General features: G+C 38.8%; 1 protein-coding gene across 1 annotated transcript; it reads left to right on the top strand.

Annotated features, from left to right (window-relative positions):
• Positions 1-895: 895 nt before the first annotated feature.
• Positions 896-17,221, top strand: LOC103478092 (BAR/IMD domain-containing adapter protein 2). The gene is made up of 15 exons (XM_008431587.3): positions 896-1,346; positions 2,657-2,770; positions 3,988-4,063; positions 4,137-4,223; positions 5,771-5,832; positions 6,023-6,094; positions 6,943-7,080; positions 8,011-8,163; positions 8,902-9,078; positions 10,390-11,002; positions 11,436-11,643; positions 12,531-12,593; positions 12,977-13,145; positions 13,233-13,273; positions 13,906-17,221. Exons 2-15 carry the CDS (start codon positions 2,723-2,725, stop codon positions 13,976-13,978), a joined length of 1,980 nt encoding a protein of 659 aa, XP_008429809.1. The 5' UTR covers positions 896-1,346; positions 2,657-2,722; the 3' UTR covers positions 13,979-17,221.
• The last annotated feature ends 321 nt before the right edge of the window (positions 17,222-17,542 follow it).

Here is a 17,542-nt window from a genome sequence, read left to right as displayed (position 1 = left end):
GTGTTTCTTTTTTAGGGGTGCACCAACAAATCGACCAGCCGATGAATCCGATTTCCTTAATTTTGGGAGATCAGTGATTGGCCGATACTTATATTTGAAGCTGATCTTATCCACTGATCATCAGCAAAGGTGTAAAAATGAGCCACTGTCCTCGTTTTCTCTGCAGTGAGAGAGGTTTGACTGACAGACCGAGTGTTACCACCTCAGCGTCTTTCTTGCTATATTTAGCAACATTTCAGAAAAATAAATTGTAATCAGCAGATCAGGCTTCTTAAAGAATGATGAGCGACGATCGGCCAGAAAACTGCGATTGGTGCGCCTCTTGTTTTATTACTTATTTCTTCGTATTTTTCTTTTGAAATTGCTTTAAGTGAATTTTATTTGACGTGTTTTAGACTACAAATGATCCGTTATTTAAATGTTTCAGGACAGATCGCAGAATTTGACCTCTTTCTCCTGAATTATCAACTAAATCAAACACTGATGAGGGACAAATATGAACAAAGTTAAAAATGGGATTTTCCTGCAGAATCCGACTTGCTCAATTATTCTTCCATTTTTTTCAAACTGTCCTCTGCGTCGCCTTAATTTCCTGAGCGAGTGCTTAATCTGTGACTCTGCTTGTGGCTGTAAATGAAAGGCCAGGCTGTGTCCGTGTCAGGCCTCCTCTTCCTCCTCCTCCTCCTCCTCCTCCTCCTTCTCCTCCCCCTCCTCTTCCACCTCCCGGAGTATGGAGCAGGAATGTGTGATGGGCCGGCTGTATGTGGGCCGGCAATAGGCCCGGCTCTGCTGCTCTCTCTCTGTCTTTGGCTCAAAAAGTTCAAGTCATTATTCTCCTCCTGCTGCTATTCAGATGAAGTCCCATTGGCTCATTGTTATTCTGCCCAAGTGAGAGAGGGGGACTCAGAGAATGGGAGGCTGACTGGGGTTTCCAACGGCTGGGTTGCTGGTTGTACTGGTGCAGGTTTTGGTTGTGGCTCTCTGGTCAGTTTTTTTCTCTCTCTCTCTTTCTCTCTCTCTCTCTCTGCAGGCGTGAAGGCATGTTGATAATCGGCTCAGTAATGAGGAAAAGGTACTGAATGGCACCGAATATCTGACCCCAATTCCCGGGAGTAAAAAAAGAGGCAAAGGCAGGGGAGAAAAAAAGAGGAAAGGAGAAGGCCATGTGAAAAAAGGAGGTGGAGGGGAGGTGAGATTTAGTGCTCTGCTGGATGAAACAACCCCCCACAAACTGACGGAGAGGGAAAGTAGTCTAATAGGAAGAAAAGAGGGGGAGTTATAGTTCATTAAACCCCTAAAAGACATGCTGCAAGCTTTTTTCCTTTCATACAAAGAACCCAGAAAAGGTATGTAACTTCTTCTTCTTTTATTATTGCAGTTCAATTCTTGAGCTCAAAGCTGGAGATCAGCTTTTACTTTTCTGAAAAAGTAAAAAAAAAATTGTTTAAATAGTTTTCACAAGCATTTCCTGCACAGCTGTGTTAATGAGTAGAAGAAGCAGGTTTATTTGCAGCAACATTTTTGATATACTTATGCAGCCTCAATGCAGCCTCAGGTGCAAAAATTACGGATTTAACGCAACTCGCTGCTCTTGCTTTAATACGAAAACATTGATTGATGGTGCAAAATGTAAATGCATGAATATCTCGTGGAAAGGTATAGTAGAAAATGAAAAGTTGGAAGCAAGATCTCCAAATTACTAATGATTTTTGCATCCATTTTGTGCATGAATTTCTCACTGTTGCTGTCAGTGGCTTTGCGTGTGCATTTTGGTCAGAAAGCGCATGAAGTTAATTCATCCAAAAGCTACATATTTTAGTTTTAGTTTATAACCATGCACCTAAATCAAGCTGCTTTTCAATTTTTGAAGAAAAATCACATGAATGCATCTTCTGTATCACTTCCCAACCACCTGCAGACCTTTCCTGTCGGATCCTGAAACAAGCAGCACTTTATTTCTCAGATTTAACCCCAACGAAGCTAGAACATCCTCACCTAAAAGCTTCATCCTTTTCAGTTACATAAAATTTGACCAAAGCTCCCACTTCTCCACCTTTTTTCCCCTCCCCAATTAGACACCACAGACTTCACCAGGGTGGTCCTAATGAGCAAGACTGTGGAAATGTTTTCTTTGTGTCCTGTAGCATTAGTTGATCTGGGTCAACATTTTCTCTGTAATCTTGCTGTGATTACAAAGGAGGGGGCGCAGGGAAAACCGGGTGAGTCTTTTTGCCATTCAGTCCAGACTGGAAATCCTCTGGCCCCTCTGGGCGGCTCGTTCCCCAACTCTGCATAGGAAACGTAGACGTCGCCTGTTTGTTCAGCGCTCTGACACCTGTGACTCGGACTGGAGGAGCCCATTGTTCTCATCTGAACTCGATTGGCACATAAATCTTGGAGAAATATTTGGGTTGTGAAGTGATAATGCAGAAAAACAGAGATGGGATCCGTGTGAAAATAAAATTGTCCTCAGTTGAAACCCAAGACGCTGCCTGTCGCTTGTTTTGATGGCTCCAGCGGCGGCCCTCTCATTTAAATCCCTCCTTAAAGAGAAAAGTCAAGATATTTACGAGGAAAAACTGAAAAAGTTTCTTTGGTAGATTCGTAGGAGATGCTCTAGACGTCTCTGGATTTAAGTTCATCTCTTCTTTTTCAGATCATCTGTGAAGTTTAGACAGTCAAACAACTGAGAAAAAGGAGAACCAAACCATAAACGGCAACAATGTCTCGAACTGAAGAGATCAACAAGATGACAGAAAATGTCTACAAGGTAAAACTGCATCGCCTTTTATATTTGGTTCCAGTTTTACAGTGTTTTCCTGAAACCTTCATGAAATCTGTTGGTAAGCTTCTCACAATAAGAAATTAATCGCATAATAAATTAACATAAGCTTAATAATTTCCATTCAGATTATTTGTTTTATTAGTTGTTTTTGCTTGCTGTGCTTTATTTTGGATATTTAAAATGTTTTCCAGCTCCAGTGTGGAGTGATCAGTACAAATTTAACGTTTATTAGTCTTTGAGGGGGCAAACTTGCATCATTATTAATTGAAAATAGTCTCAAAATGACAATATTATAATTTATTGTAATATTTTCTGTGGCAATTTCTTACCCACAAACATAACCCCTACGTTTTGGGAACATACCTGTTTAGATCCAGGGTAATAACTAGTTAATAATTAAGATTTTGGGAATCTAGAAAGAGACTTTTAGTTTTTTAGGTAATGTTTGATAGATTCTGGAAAAGTGAGTATCAAGTTCCTTAAACGTTTTATGAAAATAGATCATAACTTCCAGGAAACCACACAGCACGTTCTAAAAAAGGGACCAGTACGATCTTAAAAACTGGCCAGTAAGTTCTGGGTAAATAACCAGTAAAACCTCCAAATAAAATACCAGGTATGTGAGACATTTAATAGTTTCATATTCTACTGAAAAGCCCATTAATATTTTGTAGGTGTGTTTTTACATATTTTCTCTATGTGATTGTATTTCATGAATTTATGATCAATTGATGAAGGTTGTTGGATTTAATACGTATTTATTCTACACTAATTGGGCTTTTGCCTCTTCCTGCATTGCTATCATTAATTTTTTTTTTTACTAATATCTTTGATCTGTATTTTAATTGTGCAAATTAAACTAAAATGTTCTGTAAAGTTGCCTCCAAAGATCCAGGACAGTTTAGGTTCTTTAAAAGTACAGACTGTAACATGTAATTGTATCACATTCAGGTTAGTTGGTCCTGGAGGCTAAAGCTAATCGGTGAAAATCAAATTAAACATTTTATTTCTAGTCCCAAACCTTTATTTAGATTGTCATAATTTTAAAACGGTAGAGATTCTGCCTCTGCGTCCAACTTATCTGGGTTTACTGAAAGAAGATGAGCTTTATATTCTCCTGCTGATCGGATATTAACTATTCAGAACCTCACCCTAAAAACCCTGAACTTCCCCTTTAAGAAATCCGTTTTTGGTGCCAACAGGGCGTCCTGGACCAGTTCAACCCCAGTCTGAAGAACTTTGTCACCATGGGAAAATACTATGAGAAAGCTCTGACAGGTTGGTCCATTTTCCTGGGATGTGTCAGAATCATTTAGCATTTATAGGCTGACATTCACTCTGTGTGCTGCAGGAGTGACGGTGGCTGCAAAGGGCTACTTTGATGCTCTAGTGAAGCTTGGGGAGCTGGCCAGCGACAGCCAGGGCTCCAAGGAGCTGGGTGAGTCTGCAGCTGAAGAACCTGGTGGAGTTTTTGATCGTTAAACCGGAGAAGATCGTCATGTAGGGAGTGTTTGTGAGATGGGGAAACTCTGAGGGAAACAGAGGGGAAAGGGAGAGAGAAGAGCCATTGTTGGGAGATTAACAACACCACATGATCTCATTGTAATGCTGAAACCGGCGGGGGAGGCAGGCAGGAGTGTCGGAGGGCGAGCTGCCAGCGACCACATACTACAGCACCGTGTGACTGCGGGAGGGACGAGCACTGACCAACACTTTGTTCATGAGAAACTGTGTCAGAGCAACAACTTCTGGTGCTTCCTGTCTGGCGTGTCAGGCTGCTTTGGAGAGGTTCTGTTGGAGATTTTAACCAGACTGAGTTTGTCCACATTTCACTGTAAATATTAACTTTCAGGGCTTTTTATTGGAACCAAAACAAAGTGGAGCAAAGAAGAACTTTAACTGGACAGCTTAGTGACAAAAATGACTTTTGTTACTAAAGATAAAGCTCTGGAAACATAACCAGTAAATGTAGAAATACAAAGATCATATTTTTAATAAAAATTTAAAAGTACCTAGATAAAATAAAACATCAATCACTATTTTTGCTAAAATTGTGAAAATCTTACACAGAAATAATATAATATAATAAAATCTAAATATATAATAAATACTTTTATAGTTAAACTAAAAGCACAACTTATTGGTTCATCTAGGTTAGGGCTGCAGCTAATAATTATTTTAGTTATTGATTATTCTATTGATTATTCTAACAATTAATCCGTCAATTGGATGAAAATAAAATTGCAACAACATAGCATGCCTTTACTGAACACTTGATCATTCGTGGTAAAAGATGCACCTGCAGCTAAACATCAACATGTGAAAAGCTCAGTCCTTTCTGCTTGACTTCACATCAACACAGCGTAAAGTTAATCTGGAGATTATTTGTTTAGATTAACCCATCGATAATTGGATAGCTGAAGGTGGTTAGTAGAAGAGATTTATTTCACAGAATTTGAAGCAGCTGAAATTAAAGCCGCCTCTAAAGAAGTTCTGGGTAGAACTTGTTTACAGACACAGGTTTCTGTTTTGTCTTAATGACAAATTGTACAGATTATTTGTACAGTTGTGGCTTAATTACTGCTCTGAGAATATTGTCCTTTCAGCAAATTACCTTTTCTTTTAAGTCTGTGTACTCAAGTTAGCGATTAATTATTGGTCATAAAGTTCATTACAATACTTCTTTTCTAACTTCCTGCAGCGGGTTTTCTGTGCTGCAGTGCTCACACTGGTGTGTAAATATGATCAATTAATAATTCTGTTTTTTCCTTCTCTATAGCAGTGCAACACAATGACAACATTAGTATTTCATCTCATCAGCACTAGCTGCTGTTTGTGTACAGAAATTCAACCATCACAAGATAAGAGAGGCTATAGAACCAGTTTACTGTTTGGATTTTTACTTTCATATTTAAGGGTTTAACTCCATGAGATAATGCATCTCTGTTTTGTGTGTAATGTTGACAGTGTGTTTTTGCTGTTTAGGGGACACGCTGTTTCAGATGGCCGAGGTTCACAGGCAGATTCAGGTGCAGCTGGAGGATGTGGTGAGGAAATCATCCTCGTTATTGTCAAACATCATGACTGTACTTTTATTTAGCACTGTTTAACCACCATTCGAAGAAGGACAAAAATATAGTTTTATGAATAAATATGCTTAAAATCTTTGACAGGCAAACATTTCTCTGGTAAAATGCTTGTGACATTTATCAAACTTGTTGCTTTGCTTCGTTGCAGCTGAAGTTGTTTCACTCTGAGATGCTCGCACAGCTGGAGCAGAAGCTGGAGTTGGACATTAAATACCTCACAGTGAGTTCGTGCTTTTGCTTTTTAATTATTCAAGAAGTAAAGCCACAAAAGAATAATAGAGTAGTTCACAGTTTCCCCCTGAAAACTTGCTAAGCCCGGAGCTCGGGGCACCAGGGCAGAAGTCATTCATCCAGCGGTCCGCTGGGTTTTGGAGTTAAAAAATGTTTAAAGTTGACATGAAATTTGAAAATATTGCTCGATAATTATGTGTTATTGGAGGATTAGCACCTGAACACCAACTATGAAATCTTAAAAAAGGCAATCATTAAAAAAACTAAAATAAATAAACAATGCTAAGCCTGGTGGGGGCACAAGTAAAGCCTGGTGACCCGCCAGGCTTGTAATACACTAAATCTTGGTAGTTGTTACTTTTTTGCTTTCTTCTTCTTGTATGGATACTTTTTGAAAAAGTTAATGTGAAAATCATTTTTTCACCTATAAATAGATTATTTGGAGATTACTGATCTGTTATTGTTGATAGCTCTGAATAATAAACACATTTTTCAGAATCTCCTCAGAAATAACGGGAGTAATGTTGTTTATTTTGATTGTTGAGAATAACAGAAATGTGAGCATTTGAAAACCGAAACACAATTTCTTATTTATCTGACTTAACAACCTATCTTTTTAAAAAACAGAACAAAACAGTTTTTGCCCTGTCATAATGAGGCAGAGTGTGTGTATTTTACACAGTTTTAAACAAAAGAAATATAGTTAGAAACTACTAGAGGGTGCACAAAACTTCACTTAATCACATACTGACAGGCTGGTATCATTGCAGACAGATATGAGTTTATATATATACATTTTTAAATGTGTGTGTCTCCTGTCTCTGCCTCTGTTTTCAGGCCACTCTAAAGAAGTACCAGAGTGAGCGAAGGTCTCAGTCGGAGTCGATCGAGCGCTGTCAGTCCCAGCTGAAGAAACTCCGCAGGAAGAGCCAGGGCAGCCGTCACCCAAACAAATATGGAGACAGAGAGATGCAGGTAAAGCGACATTTACAGCCCTAACTGGGTCTAAATTGGTTCCTGAAAAGCTGCAAAGCAATGTTTATTAGGGAGACAAAGCCCTCATTCACAAATCCTAAACATTTCTCAGGATTACCACAGATTATAAATCAGAATTAGGCGAGTGTTTCTGTGTGAATTGGGCCAGAATATGATTTTAAAACAATCAGATTCAGCTGGATTTACAGGAAACAAGAAACTCAGAACAAAACTGTTTTTTCTAACATGTTTAACATGAATATATATCATTATATTTAGTTATATTAAAGAATTAAGCTAATAAAAATAGAGTAGAAAACATTTTTAAACATTAGTGTAAATATAAACTGTTTCTGGTGAGGAATAAATTAGGACACACACACACAGATTCATCACATCCAGCAATGTTTCTCTGCACTTTAAAGAAGGTTTCCTCATGTCATAAAGCCTCTGCTCTGGTTACCAGATACTGTCAAAGTTCACTTTAAAATCCTGCTGGAAATGTTTAGGGATTTGCCAGGTCAAGCTCTTAATTACATTTTTGACCTGTAAAAGCATTACACATAAACTTAGAACCTCAGAGAAGCAACCCAGAGACTACAGCTGATTCTTCAGACCCATTTTAAAAGCACTTTGTTAACCAAAAGAGGTGACACCATTAGGAGGAAACTGGAAAACATATTTTTGTTGCTTTCTTTTGTTTACTGAGTAAAATTTGTTTTGTTTTTTTGGTGTTTGAGTGCCATTCAATCATTTCTTTCTGAGAAATAAATTAAAAAACTAATACTTTGTAAACACTTCAATGAAACGATAAACGAAAGACCTGCCTTTTTATTTATAGTTGACATTAAAGTTTTTTTATTATTATTATTATTTGAAATGTATGCATATACTGGGGCTTAAATTGAAATCTGTTGGCTTTTGCTTCAGTTTGTGGAGCTGATGAGCCGTCGACAAGGCGAGCTGGACGCGCTGGTGGCGACAGGCTACAAGTCTGCACTCACAGAGGAGAGAAGAAGATACTGCTTCCTGGTGGACAGACAGTGCTGCGTCACCAAGCTGCTCATTAACTACCACTCCAAGGTGATGTGCTCACGTTTATTTACCGCTGTGTGTTTTTATACCTGTCCTCACTCAAACATAGACACGTTTTCATCTTTCTGCAAATTCACTTAATAGATTTTCCTTTCTGTCTGCCTCAAAAAGCAAATCCAATTTCACTTTTACGTGATCGGTCAAGCAAAAGTGACCGATCATGCTTAATTGAACAGGTTAGTGTAGGCCTATGAGCTACAAAATAGGTTTATTGCATTTCTTGAACAAAATTATTCTTAGACAATGAGATTTTAGTCTGGTCAGTTCTCAACTTTTATACTCGCACGTGAAAATGGCTGCAAACAGATTAGCAATTTTATAACCGTACATTTTTGAAAAGCAGAAGTAGAACCTCCTGCACAACCTACACAAAAAATCAGCAACTAGTTTCTGAATAGGAAGTCAACAGCAAAACACTTGTCATTTCCAGCAGCCATTGTTCCCCACATAAAGTGGTAAAAACCAGCAGACCAAACGTGCTAGAGCTCCACTTGGGTTGCTAGGTGACGGGCTGGGGTTGCTGAGTAACGGTGTAGTGCCATTGGATTGTGACTTAATAATCAGGAGGTTTTTGAAACAGGTCATTTTACACACACCAAAAGACATGGCTTAATCCCAAAAAACATGTTGGTTTTGTTAAATGCTTTTACTGTTTTTAGAAACAGTTGACAGTGGAAAATAAAACGTTGAGCTCTGCTTTGAAATGTGTTTTCTGATGTGATCCAGGTGAGAGAGCTTCTGTCGCAGAAACTGTCGTCCTGGCAACAGTCATGTTCTCAGCCCACGAAGCTCCCGGAGCGGGCCCTCAACCTGCTGCGTCACACCGCGCCGCAAACCCCAGGGGCTGCTGGGATAGCTGAGGTCCTTCGTCACACCAAGCTGGGCACCGCTCAGCCAGAGCAGGTCAGATCTTGTGTTTTTTTTTTTCTCAAAGCCTAATTCTTGGGTTGGAACTCACTTACTATCAATTTAAATATGTTTAAAATAAAACAACTTCTGATAGTGTCAAAAATAGCATTGTTTTATGTTTGAAACATTTTACTCCTTCTGCTTCATATGACTCTGTTTACGTTGTTGAGATCACCTTAATTTATTTTACTCGTTTACTACTATTCTCTCTGTCGACATCTGTCTTGTTGTATTCAGAAGTAACTGTCCAACAAAACTGTAAACCAGCGGTGTCGAATTCGTTTTAATTGTAGGCTGTATCAAAAATCTGAATACTTTTAAAGAGCCGGTCGATAAAAAACATTCAATTGTTAAAGTATTTATAAATAGCTGTTTCAGCATTCAATAAGTGTTTCTTAAGGTGAAATTATGTTGAGCCCTGCGACAGACTGGCGACCTGTCCAGGGTGACCCCGCCTCTCACCCGGAACGTTAGCTGGAGATGGGCACCAGCAACCCTCCTGACCCCACTAAGGGACTAGGGTGTAAAGAAGATGGATGGATGGATGGATGGATGGATGGATGGATGGATGGATGGATGGATGGATGGATGGATGGATGGATGGATGGATGGATGGATGGATGGATGGATGGATGGATGGATGGATGGATGGATGGATGGATGGATGGATGGATGGATGGATGGATGGATGGATGGATGGATGGATGGATGGATGGATGGATGGATGGATGGATGGATGGATGGATGGATGGATGGATGGATGGATGGATGGATGGATGGATGGATGGATGGATGGAAATTATGTTGAACATCCTTTCACACTGATCAGCCGAACCAGGACTTTGTGATTGTTTTTGTGATGTTTTGCAATCAAAATCATAGCTTTTGTGGTGATAATTTAGAAGTATTTGTAAGAAATTCCTACAATGTTTGAGCTAATATATGATGTTAATTGTGACTTTTTATTAATTGCTGTATCAGTCACATATATAACTTGACATCAAGTGAGGCTGAGGCAGCAGCCACTAGTTAAACCGAAAGTTTTTGGCAAATTTTTAGAAAAAATGTCAGTAAAATCAGAAAAAATGTGGGGAACTGTTGATTTTGTGTGAATTTTGTGTGTTTGTGAAAAACTGGAGGGACTTATTGATGCAATCTGGAGGGCCACATAGAGGGCCACATAAAAAGCTATGGTGGGCCATATTTGGCCCCCGGGCCTTGAGTTTGACACACGTGCTGTAAAGGAACAAAATGAATGGCATTTCTGCATCTTCTTCTCTAGTTTTCATGTTGTTTGATTTTCAGAGAGTTTCTGTCCAGGAGGTTCCTCCTCTGCTGAATGGAGACTCAAGCCGCTCCCAGCAGCAGCAGCGATCGCTCCCCTCTTCCTCCTCCTCCCACAGCGACTCTGGTCCTCCTCAGGGCTCCCCTCACTCTTTCCGCACTGCCTCCTCCACCGCTGCAGCTGCTCCTGGGTCTTCTCGGGGAGCTTCTCCTCAGCACACCAGCACCCCCCTAAGCACCTCAGCGAGCCCCCTCTCCGATGGCGGCCCATCAGCGTCCGACACCGCCACCTCTCTCCTCCTGGCCTCCAACACGTCCAACCTGTCCCCAAGCCTCATCCCTTCCACAGTGATGTCCCTCAGTCAGATCTCTCAGAGCAGCAGCTCCTCTCAGGGCATGACCCTCCCCATCCTGCACAGCGCCCCCCACAGTCCACCGCTGTCCCACAGTGCTCCTCTCTCCAGGGCTTTGACCCCGGTGCAACTGCTGCACCAGCAGGTCGGACCCGGCGGGAGCCACACGCTGTCTCCGTCACACAACCCCTGGCTGCTGAAAGCCGGGGACGTTTCTGCTACTGCAACGCTGCCTCTGCCAAGGAGACCAGTCAGTGAAATGAGGCTGGGAGGCTTTCAGGGTAAGATGCTGGTTTTAATTTGCTGCATGTTTGTTTGGTCCCCAAACTGAAGTTAACAAAATAACAAAAACTGAAATGGCCATTGCTTCCTGTGCTCAAAACAAATCTCATTTACAGTATCATCTGGGTTTTCTTCTCAGATGATACTAATTTCCTGTGTTAAATTTTCCACTGGGCCAATCAGGGAACCGGAGAAGTTACTTTGCCGTTTTGAATTCTGCACCTAAAAATTAACCAAAGTTTGAAAAAATCTAAAACTACTACTGTAGCTAATTAAAACTAAGCAATGTTTAATTATAAGCTAGAAGGAGTTTCTTTGGATAATTATAAGCTAAATATTGAAAAATAATAACAATATTAATTAAAAATAATAAAAAAAATCCACCCTTCCCTTGAATCTTCCTTCTGATTTCTCCATCTTACTCTTTACCAGGCTCCAGTCTTCCCAGAGTGCTTCCGTTATCTGGAGTGACCCACGTGGAGGCCTTGTTCGCTCACACACCTGGAGCGTTGGACGGTGCTGGTGGAAGTTTAGGAGGCGGGGCTTGCTTACTTCACTTCCTGCCCGGGGATAACATCACCCTCCTCATCTCTGAGCCCAGAGACGGGTGGCACTACGGTCAAAACGAACGCACCGGACGGTACGACGCTCTGCCGCTTCACAAAAAAACTGATAGTTTCTACTGTTTAAAAGCGACTTATTGTGCTTCCTGGAACAGGTCAGGATGGATCTGTGGTCCATACAGAACATGTTCATAACATTTTTTGCTTAGATAATCTGATGACAGTCTGGTCAGTTCTGTGTATTTTGACTTCTTTTCAGAATGAGATGTTTTATGGAGTCTTATCACTTTAAATCCTGATCAGCTGCTGCTGGCCACGCCCCCTAACTCAACATTTACACATATTCACAATTGTACAAGTATATCTTTGAAAAACACTCGTCTTTTTCAGAAGTAAAATCAGTTGGCCAAACATGCTGGAGCTCCATTTGAGTTGCTAGGTAACATGGCTGGGCTTGGCGGGGGTTGCTAGGTAACATGGCTGGGCTTGGCTGGGGTTGCTAATTGCGAATGTCACTTAACAATCTGGGTGTTTTTAAAACGGCTCATTTTCCAGACACCATAAAACATCAACCTATTGCCAGCAAACAGCTGGGTGGTTTTTATGTGCTTGGGCTCTTTTTTTTAGAAACAGTAGAGACCCAAATGGAAGTACAAACAAAAGGCAAAATGTAAATATTTTTTACCAAAAAAACTATCCTGTTCAGATCTGTCTAGGCTAAGTATTCAAGATTTTGAACTAAGGATTATTAAATGTTGCCAGGACTCTTTAATCACATAAATAGTTATTAAATTAAGCCTTAATTGGGATCGAGAAGCATTTTCCATTGATTTGACTTTTAAAAAAGTAATAGAAAACTTGCTTTTGAGTATATTTGTTGTGCTTGGTTGCTCGTATGTTCATTAAAAAACATCCTCTGCTGTTTGGCTTGTCAGTCTGCCTCAAATATTGACTTTTTTTCCAGGAAAGGCTGGTTCCCTTTCTCCTACACCCAACCGCAGCACAGCAGAACGGATCACCTTGAGGGGTACGAAGACAGAAAACAAAGATTTCTCAAGACATTTGGAATATATGTTGACAGTGGAGTTTCCCTCTTCCTGTTCACTAGTTTCTATTTTCAGTTTAGCTGCAATATTATGTTATTTATGTGTTTGGCTCAAATGTAATTGTTGCTCATTTTGATGTTGAACCTTGCATTTGATCTGAACATCTTTCATAACAAAAGCAGCACAGAAAACCAGGTTATGTCATAGATTTTGGTTCATTTTTTCCTTTCTGTCATCTTCAGCCCCCAATTTTTTTTTCAATTTCCAAAAGTCTGTTGACGATTTTACTCAATATCAACATTTCTCTGGTTTCATTTTGCTTCCTCATGTCGTTCTTTCTTCTCCATTTGACATTCCTCTGTAGCTCTCTCTTGCTATCGAAGGCTAACAGCACCAGCACCGGACAACTTGACAAGCTGGTGTCTGCAGGTCTTCCCGCCCTCACCCCCGAGTCTGAGGAGGAGCGCTCCCTCCCTCCTCAGAGGGTCAGCACCTTCCGTCCGCGCCCCTACAGCATGGCCGACAGCAACAAGGTGAGGCGTTTTAAGTTGTAGAGTTTCACAGCCTCGTGTTTTCTAGTGATTTAATGTTTGTGACGACAAGTTTCTTCTGGTTTGCAGATCACATCAGACTTAAGAGCTTCACCACCGTCACCCACCAGGTAATGTTTGGAGAAACTGAAGTTTCATTTAGAAACTGAAAATAAATATAACACAGCTTGTAAAAAAATTATAAACGTCTTATGTGAATCTATAAAATCTGTGGCTGACTCTACCCAGTAGGTATATAGTGATGTTTTCATAATCCTGTGATACAGAAGCTAGTTTTCTACATTCTGTCAGAGCAAACCAGTTTATACAAACCAGCGGTGTCAAACTCATTTTCATTTTGGGCCGTATCGAAAATCTGAATGTTCTCAAAGGGCCGGTTGTTCCAGAATATATTGATAAAAACCATTAAATTGTTAAAATATTAATAAGTAGATGTTTCAGCATCCAGTAAGTGTTTCTTAAAGTGAAATTATATTCACACTAATTAGTCCAACCAGGACTTTGTGATTGTTTTTGTGTTTTTTTTGCAATCAAAATCATAGATTTTGTAGTGATAAAATAGGAATATTTGTCAAGAATTTTTACGATATTTGCACTAATAAATTATGTTAAATGTGACTTTTTATTAATTGCTGTATCAGTCACATATATAACTTGACATCAAGTGAGGTTAAATTAATGTGTTTGGTCAGTTTTGAGAAAAACATGTGATATAAACTAACTGAATGCTTTCTTGTTTCAGGCCCAATCCGTTTGCTCACGTCCGCCTCAGAAAAACGGTCACCAACGATCGCTCGGCTCCCATAATCGAGTGACGTTGCTGTTCATCTGTTCATCGAGCCTCAGGTTCAGTCCTGGAAGCTGCACACTGTGCTTGCAAACTGTGTGATTAACTTTTGTCTTTTTTTTCTCAGTTGAATCATGTAAAATGCATTTTAGCTAAAAAAAAAAAAAAAAAAAAGAAAATGTTTATTTGATTTTGATGTAATTGTAAGACATGGAAATCCAGTGCAACAGAAATGTGCCAATTAAGATAAATTGTAAATTTGTTTGTTTCTGTTTGAGAGCACCATGCTGCATTTTACTCTTCAGAAATGTGACTAAGCTGTCCTGGTCAGCTCTTAGACGTGAAGGGTGCCTTTTGTGTCTTATTTTTAATTTGTGCCATATTCAAAAACGTTCTGGTGCAACATGGACTGGATCCTGTAACAAAAGGTTTTACACATCAACCACGGAAGTATTAACGGGACGAGGACCGGCTCCTTCTCTACAGCCCTAAATATTTTTCAAAAAAGCTTCCATGTTTGTTGCATTTTAGTGAAAGATGGCATTTAAATTTTATTTTATAAAGCTAATTGTTTAGATAAAGCACAGGGCATATTTTAATGAAACTGAGACAATAAGTTGGTTTGTTTAAATTTTTATAACCATGAATAGGAAGTGACTAAACGCACAAATCTTAATTCCAGTTAACACTAATGTTTCTGCTGCTGTAATGTTTTCTATTTGTCGTTGCTTGTGAAGGTTTTCAGATTATTTTAACTTGCTTCCTATAATCAGGATGCAAAGAACAGAAACTCCTTCAGCATTATTTTTTAACTATAACAATGTGGCTCCGATTCAGTATTCATAAACTTGCACACTGTGAAGCTGAACAGGTGAAGGTTAAAAGGAAAAGTGAATTTTTATTTAGAAGATGGAAAGTTGGGGAGGATTAAAAGTTTAGGAAACGAGGAGCTTGCATTTTTAGTCTGGACTTTACGTCTTGATTCCTTTTCAGACCTAAATCTAAAGCTCTCCACCATCTATAGACTAGCTGATTGTAGATGCGTGTTTACGAGTCAGACTGAGCAGAATCTTAAAGAGTGATGTGAAAGCCAAGGAGGAGGACATGACTGAGCTCACTGTGGAAGTGTTTTCAAAGAAAGTGAAGGAGAAAGCATACAGGAAGTTGACCTATGTCTAAGCAAGTATTTGTCAAACTGAAGTCATATTCAAGGATGTGTGAGAATTAAAACATCCTTTGTGCAAAGTAAAAAGTATTATTTTCTTCTGTATTCAGTCTCTGTGACATTTCAGCACCTTAAAGATGGAAGGTGTAACAATAACAACACAAAATTATTTTTAACACAAAATAATGAATGTCAAAACGATATACTGGTTGTTTTAGCTTGTAAATGTTGCTGAAAAGTTGTAGCACTGCATAATTCATCCAAATCTGAGGTCACTTTACCCAAGATGTTACTTTGCGCAAATTAAGACCTTTTTTTTTCTACACAAAATGTAATGTAAAGTACTTTCCCAGAGCATTTCCTGAAACAGGTGCTTTCCTAAAACTCTGTTGAACTTTCCGCTTCCTTACCAAGAACTTGTGTTTTCTATAACTTAGCAGCTACTTTCAGAAAGTGACCCGACACTTTCATGTAACTTCCAAGGAACTTTAACTGTGTTTAACTAACCAGGTACTTTCCAGGAACATTCATGGGATGTGTTTGTCACTTTCTTTGAACTAATACGTTTCTTTCAGGTCACCAGTATTTTTTGTAAAGCTTAAGGAAGGTTCCCTGTAGGTTCCTGGAAATAAAGAGTAAATTTCAGACACACATTGCATGAGAATTTCAAGGAAAGCACCAAGAAAGTTCTGGGGAAGCAGCCAGTAAGTCTGATGAAAGTTACAGGAAAGTAACATCTAAACTGCAGGAAAATTACGTTCTTCAAGAATATGTTCTGCTTTATGTTGTGCTACAATGCAAACACATTTACTGCAACATTTTCACTTTGATTGAATATTTTAGTTTCTAAGCCGCTTTGACACAAAATCACTGACTGACTGCAAGTAGTTGACATTTTAAATTTCCTTTTGCAGCCTGTAGAGGTTGTAAAGCTCTGAAATAAAACCACCTTTTATTTCAGTTGCTTAATCTCACAGTAAGAGCGTTTTCTGTGTTTATTTTATTTTAATTTCTGGAACATTATCCTCCTTCAAAACCTCATGACAACATTTTCAGCTTATTGGTCGTGACCATCAGTCTTTTCGTTAAAGTGTTATAATATTTCAAAGAGTACTTGATGCCACACACTCCAATAAAGTTCCAGAAAAACAGTTCTCTAGCATCACAATGTGTTTGTCCTTCCTCATCTCAAATCTTCCACCGAATGTCACGATGCGTTTAATTCACACACAGTAGTTACAGTTGAAAAGCTCTTGTGAAGACGTGGCGACCCCAAGAGGTCACTCTGTCGCAGTTCTCTGTTAGTGAGCTTTAACATGATAATTTTTATTTTTCTTACGATCCTCATTGCTATGTGTCAAGGCAACATAAATTTGGGTCTATGTCATGTTATATTTTTATCTATGAAAATCATTCCAAGTTCCCAGAAACTACACGACCACCTTTATTTTAATTTTAAAATAATGTTGTGGTTGCTTTTATTTCATAACAAATTGTTAGGTATTCAAAATTTGCACTGATGGGTCTCTGGATTTAGATTTTTATTGCAGAGCAACTGAATCTATTTGGATTAATTTTACATTTTCCAGAGAGAAATTATCTTACTGAAATAAAAAATATATTCTTAGGATTTGTTGCACATTTTTATCAAGCTCAACAGTGAATATCTCCAGGACTGCATGTTTTTTAATGGGGAGAGAACAATTTGTGTTACATTTGTTGTTTTATTAGATATACTCATATGCAAATATAAATGCATGTAACAAACCAGCTGTAACTGATCCTTCATGGTGTTAAACTGCATATTCCTGTATTGTCAACAGAAACTCATAGCTTGACTTGTATTTGGGTTTAACAATTTAAAGTATTTACTGTTGGTCACCATTCTTATTTTTTCCTGTTACAACTGAACTGATCACAAGTTTAAAATTACTCAACTGAAGTGAAACAGTGTTAAAACCTAAACATGAACTCTTGAAATGACACACATGCAGCATATAACTGTACTAATATGACATTATTACACTGTGATGAATGGTGAAGAAAAACAATGGATTTCTGATTATTCACATACTGTGAAATAAATGTTTCTATGATAAATGCTGACAGTATCTTTGCAAAGTGAGATGTTCACAAAACTCAACATTAAGTTCATGTATGTGCTTTTATGTATAAAATTTACATTTTCAGCTTTGTTGCTGAAATGTTAATTTATTGGCCTTCAAATTGATGATGTATGCCTTTGTATGAACTGAACATGATTTTTCTTTACTTGAATGTTTATCAGTAACTCATAAATCTTTAAAAAAAAAAAAAAGTTGGGATGAGCAAATCAGAGATAAAAGTTAGTCATCTGCCCCTAAAACCAAAGCAAACGTCTTTCACTTTCCATTAAAAGAAAAAACACATTCAGACGTAGCTGTTAGA

This window comes from Poecilia reticulata, chromosome 16 (genome assembly GCF_904066995.2).
Source record: "Poecilia reticulata chromosome 16, P_reticulata-male-v2, whole genome shotgun sequence".
In the NCBI taxonomy this organism is placed as follows: domain Eukaryota; kingdom Metazoa; phylum Chordata; class Actinopteri; order Cyprinodontiformes; family Poeciliidae; genus Poecilia; species Poecilia reticulata.
The sequence above is the reverse complement of the archived record's forward strand: the minus strand, read 5'-3'. Positions and strand labels throughout refer to the sequence as shown.